Source organism: Ranitomeya variabilis, chromosome 8, assembly GCF_051348905.1.
Source record: "Ranitomeya variabilis isolate aRanVar5 chromosome 8, aRanVar5.hap1, whole genome shotgun sequence".
NCBI lineage: Eukaryota > Metazoa > Chordata > Amphibia > Anura > Dendrobatidae > Ranitomeya > Ranitomeya variabilis.
Window position 1 is genome coordinate 195,422,679 of NC_135239.1, and position 16,777 is coordinate 195,439,455.

Consider the following 16,777-nt stretch of genomic DNA (forward strand, 5'->3'; position numbering starts at 1 on the left):
AACAGCGGCATTTACACCAGGTTAAAAAACTGCATATTTATGGTAAGTGACAGGTCCTCTATATCTGAGAGAATACGATACCATATACCCGTACTCTAATGCAGCATCTGTGCATGTTTCATGTATTATCTGCTTTCTGATAAAAAAAAGATATTAGGAGTACTGCTCATATAGCAATCCCTTAATTTATAGTGTTGTCCAAACCAAAAATTGGATCAGTCAGCTCGGCAATCAGTTGATTGGTGGAAGGTTCAGTTTCTGAAGCAGCTGATCACCTAATTAAACTGTGACTGGCCATACATTTACTCTGCAGCGGCCACTACTGGAGAAATGCAAGCATTACATGCCGCTCATTCGAATAACTGGCTGACTTTGTAAGATCTGACTGCCAGCGAAAGAGATGCTGACAGCAATTTTCTGCTTTAGCTAATAGAGAGGGTAGGGGAGTCCCAAATAAGAGGACACTATTCCTCGAAGATGTGTATACGCTCTATAATAGGTGACAATTCCGCATTCTCTAGATGCTTTGACATAATATGATGTCAAATTAGCTATAATGAGTAGTGGCTATAAACAGCATCCCTCTTGCTTTGGAGGAGGCAGCACATTAGTCTCCTCTATGGACAATATATTGATTTTAATAGGCACTACGTGATCCTTCATCTCCCCTATAATAGGAATTAAAGGGACCCTGTCATGTTGAAAATGGTGTCTGAATTGTAGGAAGAACGTTATAGAGCCGGGGGAGCTGATCATATATATATATATATATATATATATATATATATATATATATATATATATATATATATATGTGTTTGTTGAGATCCCAGGTGTCCTCCATATGACTGTACATGTAGAGATAGCTGTCAATCACTGAATAAGACCGCCCACTGGACTCATATATAGACACCAGGGATTTAAAAAAAGAAAAAAAAACTACAAGTCAGGCTATGTTCACATGTTGCGCTTTTGTTACGTTTTCTTTTTTTTATGTCTGCAGGCAAAACCTGCTCTCTTTGCAGTAAAGAAGCTGTTTACAAAGAGCGGGTTTTGCTGCACTTTTCAGTAACATTTGTCTCTTGTGCATGCCGATATAGTTTAGTGCCTGTTGTTCCTGAAAAGCAGCAAAACCTGATACCTGCATTTTTATGCATTTTCCAATTCAGTCAGGAAAAAAAACAATGTGGGCAGCATGGTGGTTCAGTGGTTAGTACTGCATGATGGCACTGTATGGTGGCTCAGTGGTTAGCACTGTTGCTTTGCAGCACTGAGGTCCTGGATTCAAATCCCATCAAAGACAACATCTGCAAGGAGTTTGTATGTTCTCCCCGTGTTCCCGTGGGTTTCCTCCGGGTTCTCCGGTTTCCTCCCACACTCCACAGCCATACTGATAGGGAATTTAGATTGTGAGCCCCATTGGTGACAGCGATGATGATGTACGTAAAGCGCTGTGTAATTAATTACGCTATATAAGTGAGTAAAATAAATTTAAAAAAAATTAATGAGATTTCTGAAATCTCATAGCTTTTGCTGGTACTGTAAAATGCAGCTTTTAATTTGCATAAAAAAGCAGCAAAACCGCCACGTGTGAACATAGCCTTATACAGGATCTTTTCTAAGAAACCTATATGTCATTTTCTCTTCTCCATACCAGATCGGACTACATTTACAACTTGACAGGTTCCCTTTAAAGGCGTTATCAAGGACTATTTAATTTAGTTACTATGGGACTGAGAGCTAACAGTCAGTTACTTGCTACTTACTTGCCTGTTGTGCCCGGCGCCGTTCTCTGCTTCCACAGATCGGTTACTGACCGCTCCTGTCAGCGATTCAGCTGCTTCTGCTGACATCATGTTGACAGATCAGTGTCTTCTCTTTTGCTCTGTTCTGCTGACGGGATGTGAATGCCTAAGTAATGCTGATTTACAGACGGCTCCCTGCTGCCTAACTGCGGGGAGCCGGCTGTCAATCAACATGACATACACAGTCACGCCCCATCAACAGAGCAGCGCAGAAGAAGAAGAGTTGTTCTGTTGACATGGAGCAGCTGAATCGCCAGCAGGAGCAGTTGGTGACCACTCCGAGCCAGAGCCAGGTTGCCACAGTTTTTAGAGTTAAAAAAAAATTCTCAACCACCCCTTTACTTACTTGCTGATGTTCTCCTTTCAGTATCTCTAATGCCCCCTGTACTTATCATGAAAAAGTGTCCAGTCGACAAGTATCTCCCCCAACTTCCCCATACACAGGAATTATTGGCTCAACCAAGCATTATATGAGACGGAGAACAAAAGGCTCGACTGTTGAAAATCCAAGGTGCCCGATCCATTTGTCCCCCGACATCATCTGCTGGGGGAGAGTCAGGAGGTCCCCGGACTCATCAGCCCGTCAATATCTGGAGTGTAACGGTCGGAGCGCTCCTCCTCCTGTTTTGTGACAGATTGGGGGGAATAAAACATCCCTCAACATTTACCTTTTTATATTGCTCTCATAATCAAACAGCTCAGTGGTGATAATGGTTCCCGTATGGTCAATCTGAAATTCTGCATTTCCGGAAGATACTGTGAGAGAGTACTGGTGACAGAGCGAAAAGTGACATTAAAGCCTGATGCACAATGTGAACAATGGTTTATGTAGAACACGACAGTCAGACATTAGAACCTAGAATCCATGTTATAATGGTGTTTGGTAAAAACTTCTATGACTTCCCTGATCCTGAGCATGAACTGTCAGTAGCGCTAGTAGAGCGCTGCTGCTCCGGCATAGTTTGTCCGGCCGCTGCAAAGCTCCCATCCACCCGCTGTGCAAGGAGTCGCGATGCAACCACATTCACTACAAGGGGCTGCATTCCAGTTCCCCAACCAATATTTGGATGGCTTAATGGGAATCTGTCATCCAGTTTTTGTCACCTGATCTGAGAGCAGCATAATGTAGAGACAGAGACCCTGATTCCAGCGATGTGTCACTTGATGTATTTTGATAAAATCACAGTTTTATCAGCAGGAGATTATCACTAAAGGACTAGCAAACCTGCTGCCATGTAGTCCTCAATATTCATAACCACGCCCTCACCACTGATTGGCAGCTTTCTGTCTATGCACAGTGTACTCAGAAAGCTGCCAATCAATGGTGTGGGGGGCGGGGTTATAGCTCAACATTCAGAGCACCGCTAGATCTGCAGAAGAGAAAACAGGGATTTTATTAAAACTACAGCAAGCAGCCCAGTAAATGAGACATTGCTGGAATCAGGATATCTGCCCCTACACCATGCTGCTGTCAGATTACATAGCAAAAACATAAGAAAAAATATAATAGGGATGTCTACAATTCATGGAACAGTTCCTAGACACATGCATCACTAGTGGAACCTTGCTTGGGGGGGATGACAGCAGCACGAGCATGACTTTCTACAGGTCTTTTGCATTAATACAGATTGTTTTTCATTAACGTGAACAATACGTTTCTAAATAAATATCGTTAATAGTAACGACTGAAATAAATGGCGTTATTAAAGGGGTAGTCTACTTTCAGAAAACTTTCTGCTATAACCTGCGGCAGTAGAAAAAAAAAGTGTATTTTTAACCCTGTCCGCCGCTGTCCGCGCCTCTGGCGTTTAACTGCAGCGCTGATGTCTTGTAGCCAATCAGTGAGCTCCATCTACACGGTCAGAGTTGCTGAGAACAGTGATTGGCGGCAGTGCTGTTTGTGTGATGTCAGCGCTGCAGACGAATAGCAGAGACCAGAGCAGAAGCTGAGAGATGGCAGGATGCGGGGAGGGTAGGTAACAACTACCGCACCTGTAGCAGAAAGTTTTCCGAAAGGTGTCTGCGGGGTCTACGGAGCGGACCACTGAGGTACATAGCACATATATATAATTTTTTCATCATTTCACCCTAGTTGGATTTTTTTCTCATTTTTGTGAATGGCGTGATTCAAACCTACGACTCATCTCACACTATACAACCATATGGTTACGTCAAAGGAAAAATAAAACAAAAAAATCTACGGCGCAAAAAAACAAAAATGATCTGGGTCCTTAAAGGGTGAAGAAGGTTCAACTCCACCTGGCTGGTATGTATGGGGTTACTTTGGTTGTCATGCATAATTACTTATGAGATTTCCCCATGAATTGCTCACAATGAGAGATTATATTTACCTAATGGATTAGCAATAAGTCGACAATTAAGTCACCGCGAACCTGCGGAGGAGCGACGTAACTGCAGGTCTCCTGGTAACACCACACATACTGCAAGCCCTGAACCAGGAGACAAAGGCCAATGAACAGGAATGTGGACGGTGCCAACTTCTGCCCGGTGGCCACATTGTACAGAATCCGGCCATTTAAAGGCCAAACCGCATGATGATGGTTTGCAGCCGCTTTGGGTCATTGTGTTATTGTCCAGGAGTTCCCCAAAACAGGAGAGATCCCCCCACAAAGACTGATGACAGCTGACGATAGATAGATAGATAGATAGATAGATAGATAGATAGATAGATAGATAGATAGATAGATAGATAGATAGATGATGGATAGATAATAGATATATGGATAATAGATAAATAATGGATAGATAGATAATAGATAAATAATGGATAGATAGATATATAGATAGATAGATAGATAATAGATAGATAGATAATAGATGGATAGATGATGGATAGATATATAATAGATATATGGATAATACATAGATAATAGATATATGGATAATAGATAGATAATAGATATATGGATAATAGATAAATAATAGATGGATAGATAGATAGATAGATAGATAGATAGATAGATAGATAGATATATGGATAATAGATAGATAGATAGATAGATTATATATAATAGATAGTAGATAAATAGATAATAGATAGATAGATGATAGATAGATAGATGATAGATAGATAGATAGATAGATAGATAGATAGATAGATAGATAGATAGATAGATAGATAGATAGATAGATAATAGATAGATAGATAATATTTCATTGACTTACCCAAATTAGGGCTTTTGGGACAAACTGTTCTTTTGAATGAAACCGTTCATTTTAACATACTGTATAATTTATTGTGAAAAAGGGAAAAAAAAATCAAATGTGGTAAAGTGTTGAAAAAAAAACCACCACAATTTCACAGCTATTGTTTTTTGAAGTATTTCGTTATTATGATAGTCATTGTAGGAAAAAATTGACCTAGTAACATGATTTCCAGGTCGACGATTATGGCGATACCAAAATTTGCTTAGAGTTCATATAAGTAGGGAAAAAAATGTTGGAAAAATGTAAAAAGATAAAGAAACTATTTGGTTTGTGTTGCCATTTTCTAAGATCAATAACATTTTTATGTGATTTTCTATGTAGTGAATTGTCATTTTTATTAATCTCATTTTAGTGTACATACAATGTTTTCATTGCTTTTTTTAGCATTTCTTCAAAGAGATGTGGAAACCAAAATATTGCAATTTTGGTGTTTTACTTTTCTTCTCATTGTTTACATCTTACAAGTTTATTCATTTTATATTTTGATAGATCAGTATTTTACAGATGCCAAATAAAAGTTTTTTTTATTTTTTTTTTTTATTTCTCGATTTTTAAACTAGAAAAAGAAGGTGGTTCGCGTTTTTGTTTTGTTTCGTTTTTTTAAAAACTTAAAAAAAAAAAAAAAAAAAAGAAAGGCTGGTTTTCACAGGAAAACATAGATGGCCACCAGGACAATACAGCAGCACCGTACGATCCCAATCGTGCCATTTAAATGCCCCCGATAGGGATAGTGACAGTGACATGTAAATAGTTAAACATCGGCGATCAGATGTATCAGAGCATTTCGGATTATTAAACATCAATATAAGCTGCTTGATTGTCACCTGCAGAACATCTTTATCCGGGTCCTTGGCCGCCACTTTGTAAATGACAGTGGAAACAGGAGTATTTTCAGGAATATAAAGCTCGGCATCTGTAAGAGGAACGACTGGCTTATAATTTGGGAAGTTATCTTCATTGTTTCTAACACAAAACATCCAATGATTTATGCATAATGGATCCACAAAGGAAGGTAAGCCATCCCATAATCTCTAAGGACGTCTCTGTTTTAATAAATTCTTGTATTTTTCCCAAGAAATAACAATCCTAGGGCATTTTTTTAGGTTAACTCTGCATTGTGCCTCTGCTGTTCTTCCTGGACATGTTCTTCCTGGACATGTCATTGAGGTGTTTCCCTGTGCACTACAAATTGTCTCTTCAGAGAGGAAAAGTTCTAGAACTCTAGCGCCACCTATAGGAAGTAGCAATCCTAACAGTCAATGTCGACTCTCTAACGAGCCTTGTCACATGACTTAGGATAAAAGCCAAAATGTCACTTTGTCAGATCTCACACTTTGCACTGACGAGGGGCAGTATCCCAAAACAGTGTCTGCAAATTAAGATTTTGTTTTTGGCCTTTATCCTAAGTCATGTGACAAGGCTCGGTAAAGAGTCGATATTGACTTTTAGGATTGTTACTTCCTATAGGTGTCACTAGACTTCTAGTCCTCTTCCTCTCTGAAGAGACAATTTACATATTTCCCAGTTGAGTATTGTGGCTTTAAAGTCTCCTCATCTTGACATGTCAATCTCCGCAAAGAGAAACGTTACCCCTTGGATGCCTGTACACTGTGACACCGTTCATGCCGATGGTGATAGACCGTGTAGGGACACAACCTTTTGACTACTGAAATGGTGACACCAGGCTGGCAATTTATACATTTCCAGGTGGAATAATAGAGAAATAGGACAAAGCAGATTTTTATGAATACAAATATTGACATGATCCTTTTTAAAGTTGCATTCCAGCAAATGCTAAAAGTCCAACTTTGACCTTGAGTGGAGACTCTGAACCACATTGCTTCAATTCCCTAATACCTGCCAATCTGAAGAGTCAAGAGGTTCCACCACCGGCCCAGTCCGGCAGTTGATATCACCCATTATGGAAACTGTAGTGGGCAGCGATGTCCTCAGGAGGGGTAGAGCTAGAAGGGGGCAACTGGGACATTTACTCCAGGTGCTTGCAGTGGAGAGAAGAGGTGCTCAACAAACCACCTCCCTTGGGGCACAGTTAAACGGCGGTATAATTCGGACCGAGAATGGAGCACAGTACTCGGACTCGCCATAGCTCTCCCAACCCAAGACTTACAGCTGCATAGAAATATATGAAGCTTGGGTCGTGAAAGCCGCCGGCCAGTCTTTGCGTTGCAATCCCATCTCAGTCCGATTTATATGCACATCTGACTGCGCCCTTGGGCTAAGATATTTGGGTACAAAGAGAGAGTGCTCAAATGAACCATTTTCCCCAAGGGGAAGAAATGCCTAGCTAACAGTGATGAGCGAATCCGAGCATGGTCGGGTGCTAACCAAGTGTCTTCGTCATGCTCGAAAAATATGTCCGAGTCCCCGCATCTGCATGTTTCGTGGCCATTCGACATCCCTGCATGTGTTGCGGCTGTCGAAAAGCTGTGAGACATGCAGGCACTGGGTCTCGAACATATTTTTTGAGCATGCTGGTGATGTTCGTTCATCACTACAAGCTATAGCCCTCAGGCCGAGCCCATGCTCAGACGAGGAGACCCAGCCCAAGTGTCCAGTCTCTTGACCTAAGAAAACTGTGCCATGAGAATAAATGGGGCATTTAGCTCAGCTCAGAAGACCCAGTGATTTGGCCATGTCTTCGTCAGTGTTTCACAAACTCAATAAACTGCCCTTACTCAAATAAACTTTTGATGAGTGTCACTTTAAAGGGTATATTCGTTTTTTGTTTCACGTCTTATATAGATGTAGTTCACTTAAAACGTTGACCACAACTTATAAAGCATTTACCTTAAACTATTTTATGTATAGTAGACTATCATCAGCCACAGATGCATTTACTATTCTGCTACATGATCCACAGCTCTAAATACCAAGTACAGACAGAATTATTTCCGCCAGCAGCCACCACTAGAGGGAGACTACGAGCTCACTGCATACAGTTCATAAACTTAATAGTAAATCAGTATACAGTAAGCTCCCCCTGCATATTATCATGTCACCCTTTGCTTATGTCATAAATTTGGAGGTCTCTGAAGAAAAATACAGTTCTGACCACAACAAACAAATATAATAATCAAAGCAGATAACCCTGATGATAAAAGATGAGTATTGACTTCAATGCTAACTGGTTGTCAGTTACTATCCTTTTTTTTTATCATGAGTGATTAATCACATCTTATGTATCGGGTGCAATTTACCTTTTTCGGCCAAAGTTCCGGTGAACACCGGGGGTTTGTTGACCTTGGATATCTCAATGACAATGGACTGAGTGGCTGTGGTCCCTTTACTGTCCTCAACAAGGATTTGAAGGGTGTATAGAGGGACGGCTTCAAAGTCCAGCTTGGGAGTACTGGTTGTTATTAGCTGGTCAGAAGAATGGACAAGGAGAAGCAGAAATAATTATCCACAATAAAGTAAAGGAAAAATATGTCACGTGTGTCAATCCAAATCCTTGTGTGATCTGAAAGTGGAGATAACGGGAGAAGGAGGTTGTTTTCTAAAGTCAGCCAAATGTTGAGGGACCGTCCGACCATCAGGTGTCTATGGGGGGCTCCGACTCTCCTCCAACAGATGATGTCAGAGAGGAGAAGGATCAGACTGGTGGAATTTCATCATCTAAGCCTTATGTTTCAAGAAATGTCTGGTAATAAGACATGGTCAAAAAAGGTGGGTTAGGGCTTATTTTCAGGGGATGTCTTATTTTGTCCCATATTTATTCTTAAACAACAAAAAAAAACATTATTTAAATATAATCATGTCATCACATTCTGGGGCATCAGCAAGACTCTCCAAACCCTGAATTCAATCATGAATTTCTTGAGATCCCATTTCCTTTTTCCATGTACAACAATCTACTCCTTAGACAGGCTGACGAAGAACGATGGGGTTAGAACGATCACCGATAGATCACTCTGTCCAAGGATGGACTGGCCCACCAGAGAACCTGAGAATCGACAGGCTGACGAAGAACGATGGGGTTAGAACGATCACCGATAGATCACTCTGTCCAGGGATGGACTGGCCCACCAGAGAACCTGAGAATCGACAGGCTGACGAAGAACGATGGGGTTAGAACGATCACCGATAGATCACTCTGTCCAGGGATGGACTGGCCCACCAGAGAACCTGAGAATCGACAGGCTGACGAAGAACGATGGGGTTAGAACGATCACCGATAGATCACTCTGTCCAGGGATGGACTGGCCCACCAGAGAACCTGAGAATCCTCCAGTGGGCCCTGGCTTCTCCTTCATGAGAGATCATAGTGCAAACCTTGAAGTTGCTAAGGGGCTCTTCACTGGAGGAGAAAGGTGGGCCCTCAGAATCAAATCGTCCGGTGGGCCCAATGTTCTTCAGTCTGACACTGATTCTGTCCCCATACACGTTATCGACAGCACATCTCCTGCTTATATATACTGAAAAAAAAAACCTTCTGGCGCCGGCAGCACCATCTTGCTTCTCCAAGAAAGTGATGCCTGTGCCTGCGCAGTAGCACCTATCGACTTTTTTAGTTCAAGAGACTCAACGCTTTGGAGCTAAAACTTTGCATACGTCTGGGTAAATAAAATATCTACTTTAGGTTCATCTATCCAATAATACATAATCAATTTTTGGTTTCAACTGTGATAGATTAGATAAAACATTAAGACTATACTATATATACAGGAAATATATTGTTTTCACGAAGGCCAAGTAATGTGATGTGTCCTTTACAAGGGAACAGCTTGCCCCCAAATCCCTTCAATCTGCAACCTGTTCATCATCTTCCCTGAAAAATGTCAATAGTTATTATCACAGCGACATCGACATGGGAAATAAATTCCAGTTAATCTGAATCTACATAGAAAAATGATCCGATGCCGCTAAATAAACTGCGGAGATGAAAAAAAAAACGGAAACTCACCGGAAAGGTGATTAAACTATTATAAGAGCGCTGACCGGAATCAGTAGCTTTTCTTACCTCCCAGTAATTCACAGCTTTCCGAATAATGGTGAATGGGTGTGTCACCGGATTTGAGTTCACTATAAAAGGTGCTCCGACTATCGAATCGTATTGTAGAGCGGTCGCCGTGATCTTGGCCACCAGCGTGCTTCGAGGGGCGTTTTCCGGAATGGTCACGTTGTTTGGCAAATTTAATGTTGGAGCAGAATAAATCACTGATGAAGAGGAAAGCAAATGACAGAAGACAGTATATAATAATAATAAAAATATATATATTTGTATATCTCAGCAGGTTTTTGCTCTGTAATCTGATGTACAGTAGATGATGAGACCATCTCCATCTTATAGGACTGTGTATTATTTTTCCTTCCATAAAAACAGTGTTTTATCACCAGGAGATTATCACTACAGGATTAGTTGTCTGGTGCCTCCAAGTCCTCCTGCTCTGTGTAACCCTGCCCCCAGCACTGATTGGCAGCTTTCTGTCTATGTACACTTTACACAGAAAGTGACCAATCAGTGGTATGGGGTGGAGTTATGAAGAAATCAGCATTTAAAGCACTGCTGGATCTGCAGCAGATAAAACAGTGATTTTATCAAAATTACTCCAGGTAGACCAGTAAGTGACACATCATTGGAATCAGGGTCACTACCAGTACATTATTATGCTTTCATGTTACATAGCAAAAACCTGTTGAAAGTTTTTTCTTTAAATGGCAATTCTGTGGCAGAAATCCAAGGGTCAACAGTTGACTTTTTCTGACATTCCAAAACTAGCGTTATCTAGTACTTCGGAAGGGCCTTAGGAAACCCCCCAAGGTGGCACAGCATAGATATGACTATGTCTGCACCCCCTATAACTAAAGCACAGCTATGCCAAAGCCCCTGATCTAGGCACAAGCAGAAATATCGAAGTCATTTATACTAACCTTGAAAAATGCTGAACAATAACGGCAGCAGTCGCACGCTCATCTTGCTAATGATGAAGAGCAGACCTGTGTGACCTTACAATACTGCCACTTGATGATTTCTTATACCGAGCAGGGCACTCCTTCCAGAGAAACATTATACCTCACAAAGGTGTGCTTTGGGCACAGACACAAGCAACGACCAGCGGAGCACTTAGTATTACCAAAAGTGTTTATCTAGATACAACATTACTTCCATGATCGGAGAATTCAGAGGAGATCAAGCCGAACGCAACAAACATTGCCATCCGTGATACAAAGAGATAGTTACAACACATGAAACCACATTATTATTACCAGGCTAGTCTATACATGCAAGAATAGCACCTGCTACATAGAGATGGAGTAAGGAGGAACTGGCCAAGAAGACAATGTTCCACTCTCGTGAAGATCGAAAGTTAATCCCACTCAGATCCTAAACACGTTTGGTTAAGACAATGGATTCCAAAGGATTTTCCACTGATCGATTTATGCACATGGCAGTGTCCCGTGCCACAGGATGACGTGATGAAGATGAGGATTTAGAACCCAAAACAGGGTTGAGGGTTCAAAACTACACGCTCATTTATTAATCTTGGGGGAACACCCTGAAATTGGTGGTTGCAACTCAAAGTCGCTTAAAGGAATTGATCGTAACAATGTATTACCTATCCACCAGTTAGGTCATAAGTTGCCAATCACTGGTGTTCTGACCATTGAAGAATGGAGCTATGGAGCCCCCATATGAATGGAGACATGGTTGGCAATGAACAATTCAAATTTTAAGGGACTGATGTAGGTTGGCAAACGCTGTACTCAGCTGTCATCTACGTCTCATAAATAATGAAAGGAGCAGTGGTATAGATACTCGATTGCTCCATTCAAACAGTGGATTAGTGGAGGTTCCAGCAGTCGGAACTCCAGAGATCGGCAACGTATTACCTATTCTCTTGATGTTCTCACCAACTTTCTGCTGCGTCAAATGCTAAGTGTCACTTACATGTTCATTCCATAAAACCACTTCTTCTAAAAAAGTACGTTGGTGTGACTTTATAAATCGGTTGGCATATTGCTAGTGGTGCCCAAAGATCTGAAGACTGGATCAAGGGGACACTTTTGTAACGTAAGGGGCCCCTATGTTACACTGAGGTCTGAGGAACCTGACCATGTCTCAGAGATTGTACACAACTCTAGGTATATGCTCAACCAGTTCCTACTTTTAAGGTCCCTCTCGCCTCCCCCCAACAGCACAATACCTATTTGCCATCGATTCTGCACAATGACAGACAGGACCCTAAATGAAGATGCCTGTAGGTCTCTAGGCAATGTTGGACTGTCCATGATGCCTATATGAGGACCTCTATTTCCCTCAAAAATCAATAAATGATACGCCATGCAGGTCCATCCTCTTCACCTCCCAGCATTCCGAATTCTCTTTCGCCTGCAGTGCATGTGGCATTAAATGGTGTCAATCAAATTAGTGCCCGTCCAAGAAATGTATCAGCGGCTGGACCCTACTGGGCTGCTCTCTATGATATTTCAAAGAGGACGGTCCCAAGAGAAAAAAAGTCCAAAAACCCAAATAAAAATGGGCTTGTTTCAGGAGACTAATCCTGGTAGATGATGGATTTCTAAAAAGTTCTGTTATTGAACATACTGTGCTGCAAATAAAGGGGACCTGTCATCAGAAGGACTGCGTTACCAGGCGTCAAGGTCTTTACGCACTCATTGGGCCACTTAGCGCTCGTTAGCAAGTAGCAAAAACAATATTCATAGATCATTTTTGGAGGCAATGTAAGGACAGATTGTTAGGATATTGGTTTGATGGCAAAAAACATGATAGCACCACTTTAGAAGAAGGAAACTTGATGACAGGTTCATTTTAAAGACTGTTGACAACATTTCTGGGATGGTTTAAATCCTGACCTCAGCTTCACCACCTCTTCGGAGAACCCCTGGCCAACCCCAGAATGCTCACTTTTGGGTGGGGTTTACATAAAAACATCTCAGGACAGTTGACAAGTGTAAGTAATGTACCATATTTATATTTGGCTGCATTGGAACCCAGTGTGTCCTTCTGAAACCTAATAATCTAGAACACTGAATAATCCGTCACCTGTAGGTTTTACGTGGTGGCGTTGTGCATAATAGAGTTTTGATAACATCTTCTACCTTTAGACGAGTTAAACATTTACTGTGGGGTAGTCTTTTCACATGGTTATTATTCATTGAGTGATTTACAAGCGATAGCTCAGAGCTCATCCCATGGATATATTACACTCAACTGTTAGATTCTTGTCTATAAAAATGTACAAATGAATCTGGCGGTTATATTTATTTATATGTGTACAACCGTAACCTGACAATGCAGGAACTGAGGACAGCACAGACTCTGCCAGGTAAAGCCTGGATTCTTTATTTGGGTTTGATGGCATCATCTTTCCCTGTAGTTTTCATGACAATACAAAGGTTTTCTTAGGAATGAATATTCACCACAATTTATTTATATTTTCAATCATTCTATTTAAAAATTATGCTATGGCGATCACTGGCTGTCTACCTTCTAAGTAACTTGATACAATCTGCCTGTTGTTAGGTGTAATCATCTCTGCAAAGATACCAAGATAAGTTACAGTAAATAGAGGTGGGTCTTTTTCTCTACAATAAGTGGGAGGGGTCTTTGTCTCTACAGTAAGTGGGGGCGGGTCTTTGTCTCCACAGAAAGTGAAGGTGGGTCTTTGTCCCTACAGTAAGTGGGGGTGAGTCTTTGTCTCTACAGTAAGTGAAGGTTGGTCTTTATCTCTACAGTAAGTGGGGGTGGGTATTTTGCTCTAAAGTAAATGAGGGATGTTCTTTGGCTCTCCATTAAGTGGGGGCGAGTCTTTGGCTGTACAGCAAGAGAGGTGGGTCTTTAGCTGTACAGTTAGCGAGGTGGGTCTTTGTCTCTTTACACTAAGTGTGGGTGGCTCTTTGTCTCCATAGTAAGTGGGGTGGCTTTTAGACTCTTTACAGTAAGTGGGGTGGGTTTTAGTCTCTTTACAGTAAGTGGGGTGGTGCTTTGTCTCTTTACAGTAAGTGGGGGAGGGTCTTTGTATCTTCAGTAAGTGGAGGCAGGCCTTTGTCTCTACAGTAAGTGGGGACAGTTCTTTGTCTCTACAGTAAGTGGGGGTGTGTCTTTGGCTCTACAGTAAGTGTTGGCAGATCTTTGTCTCTACAGTAAGTGGGGGTGTGTCTTTGTCTCTACAGTAAGTGGGGGCAGGTCTTTGGCTCTACAGTAAGTGTTGGCAGATCTTTGTCTCTACAGTAAGTGGGGGTGTGTCTTTGTCTCTACAGTAAGTGGGGGCAGGTCTTTGGCTCTACAGTAAGTGTTGGCAGATCTTTGTCTCTACAGTAAGTGGGGGGGTGTCTTTGTCTCTACAGTAAGTGGGGGCAGGTCTTTGGCTCTACAGTAAGTGTTGGCAGATCTTTGTCTCTACCGTAAGTGGGGGTGGGTCTTTGTCTCTCTACAGTAAGTGGGGTCGTGATTTTCTCTTTCCAGTAAGTGGGGGCAGGTCATTGTCTCTAAACTAAGTGAGGTGGGTCTTTGACTGTAAAGAAATAAGGGGTGGGTATTTGTCTGTTTACACTAAATGGGGGCAAGTCTTTGTCTGTTTACAATAAGTGAGGGTGGGTCTTTGTCTATGTTACTACTCTCCTGTCTGTAAACTGCATACAGGCTTACCAGTAAGGTGGGCTTTCAATTTGGGGCATGCAAGCCATTGGTAAAAGCAGTACATGCTGGAAAATAGGAAAAATAAAGTATGAGCCGCTATATTGCTAGCACAATCCCCACTTAAAAGTAGATGGCAAGTTACCGAGTCTGAGCATTGGGACAAGACATGTTAGATTTGTGGGGGATAAGGGCAGTACATCCATGCTGTTACTCTGGTTTTGGATGAATGGACAGTTAGTCTTAAAGGGAAGCTATGATCAGAAAATAATTTACTATTTAAAATCAAGCTTTTGTGTTAAATATACAGTATATTTTCTTAAATATTTTGACAATGGTGTTTTTTTCCGCATCACAATATTTATTAAAAAAAAACAGCTCTGTCTCCTCTGTGTACAGCAGGTCACAGCTGGCAGATTCTAAGCCCCAGCTCCAATTCCGGTGATCTATCTCTGCTTCTCTGTTACTGAGGACTGAGGACACCTTACAACCAGGAGTGGACAGAAAGCTACCGTGGAGGCAGACACCTAGTGATCAGCACATTAGGGCATTTTTACAGGGCTAAGGCGACATTTTCTGAAATCAGATAATTTGCGAAATTGGTTCTTAGTACATCAACTATGACGTAGAGATAATCTTCATGAAACTACAGTAACCATTTAAATCCTGTGACTCTCAGGTGACACTTTGTTTGATTCTAAACATTCTGCTCCCTTTTCGTTTCTATCCAGTCCGTACCGCTAGGAGACAAACTGGATAGTTTCTCCTCCACTAATAACTCGAGCTCTAATTCTAGATCCTCCTATGCCGACAGCCCCCACATATGCTTCCTTAGACCCTACAGACCCGGGTCCGTGCTCGGCAATGCATAGTGCTGGTCAGAGGCCAGCAGCTAATGTTGGCGTGCATGTGATTGCGGGGAACATGGCAGTGACTTCATGTGCTCCCTTTCGCTTACACGCCTAAGTCAGTGTCAGTTGCCGACTTCAGAAAAGGACACCGACAAAGTTGTTTACCCACTATTTTGTCCGTCCAGTTTTGGGGGGTTTGTTTGAAATTATGTCCAATTTGTCTTTTCTCTCCTTTTTTGTTTTGTTCCAATACACACAAAGGAAATAAACATATTTATAACAAATAGTGTAATTGCAATAATTTTCTGGGAAAAATACTTCATTTTCTGGAACAATTTCAAGTGTGCCAATATTTTCGGCCATGACTGTATATGCCAGAATGGGGGGGGGGGGGGGGGAGGCGGTCCAGTGTCCTAGTTACGCCACTTTAGGTGCCAGATGAAGACCAGAGATGCTTATCTGACCGATGCGCTTACACTGGGATGTCCATGTAAAGCTCTAAAATACGTGATTCAGACGGAACCATCGACGGAAGATTCCCTATAGTGAGGCAGATGGAGGCACAGTGGATGCCGTCTTACCTGTGATCCGGCAGTGTCCTCCTTTTTAGAATTGCATAAAAGTGCCGTCGACCACAGTTTTTCGCACTTCTGAAAAGAAGGACTCTGCTGAACAGAGGCCAGACGGAGTCTGCCTCATTATAGTGAATGGATCCCTCGGAGGTTTCATCTGAATCATCTGAAACGTCACTCAGAGATTTAAATGGAAACCTCAAAGTAAGTGCTCAGCGTAGAGCACCGGATAACTGTGATCCCAAATGTTGTGTAAAATTTTCCCAATAAAAGCTTCAACTTAATCCACAAAAAAAGCATGTCCTCACTCAGGTCCGTCATTGGAAATATAGGGGGCTTCCACGTTACTGGTAGCACAAAGGAGAGTCAGCAATAGTATGGTCTATATGACCCACTTGTAAACACTCTTAATTAATATATGACCGACTAGCAAGAAGAGATGTTATAAATTAATAAAACTAGATAATTCATACAAAATAAAAACACACAGTGATAAAGTGCAAGTGCAAAAAAATTACCAGTGTTCAATAAGAAATAGTTTGATCTCACCATTGTTGTAGAGCTTCACTGCAGGTTGCTGTAATACAGAAGTATGGAAGATGACCATATAGGCAAAGGGGGGCAAATTTCTATTATCCCTTGCCGTGCCCATGCATTGCTCCTGCCCTTACAAGGACAGTCCCCATGTAAGGCTACTAAGAT

The 16,777-nt window shown here is 41.6% G+C and overlaps 1 protein-coding gene across 1 annotated transcript in view; it reads right to left on the reverse strand.

Annotated features, from left to right (window-relative positions):
• LOC143787297 (cadherin-related family member 3-like) overlaps positions 1-16,777 on the reverse strand; it is a 52,134-nt gene that overhangs the window by 31,716 nt on the left and 3,641 nt on the right. The window contains exons 2-6 of the mRNA XM_077275888.1: positions 10,926-16,652; positions 10,015-10,211; positions 8,252-8,417; positions 5,858-5,946; positions 2,474-2,574 (exon numbers count right to left, since the gene is read on the reverse strand). Of these exons, the coding sequence (XP_077132003.1) occupies positions 2,474-2,574; positions 5,858-5,946; positions 8,252-8,417; positions 10,015-10,211; positions 10,926-10,968 (596 nt within the window). The 5' untranslated portion in view covers positions 10,969-16,652. The remainder of the gene's footprint in view (positions 1-2,473; positions 2,575-5,857; positions 5,947-8,251; positions 8,418-10,014; positions 10,212-10,925; positions 16,653-16,777) is intronic.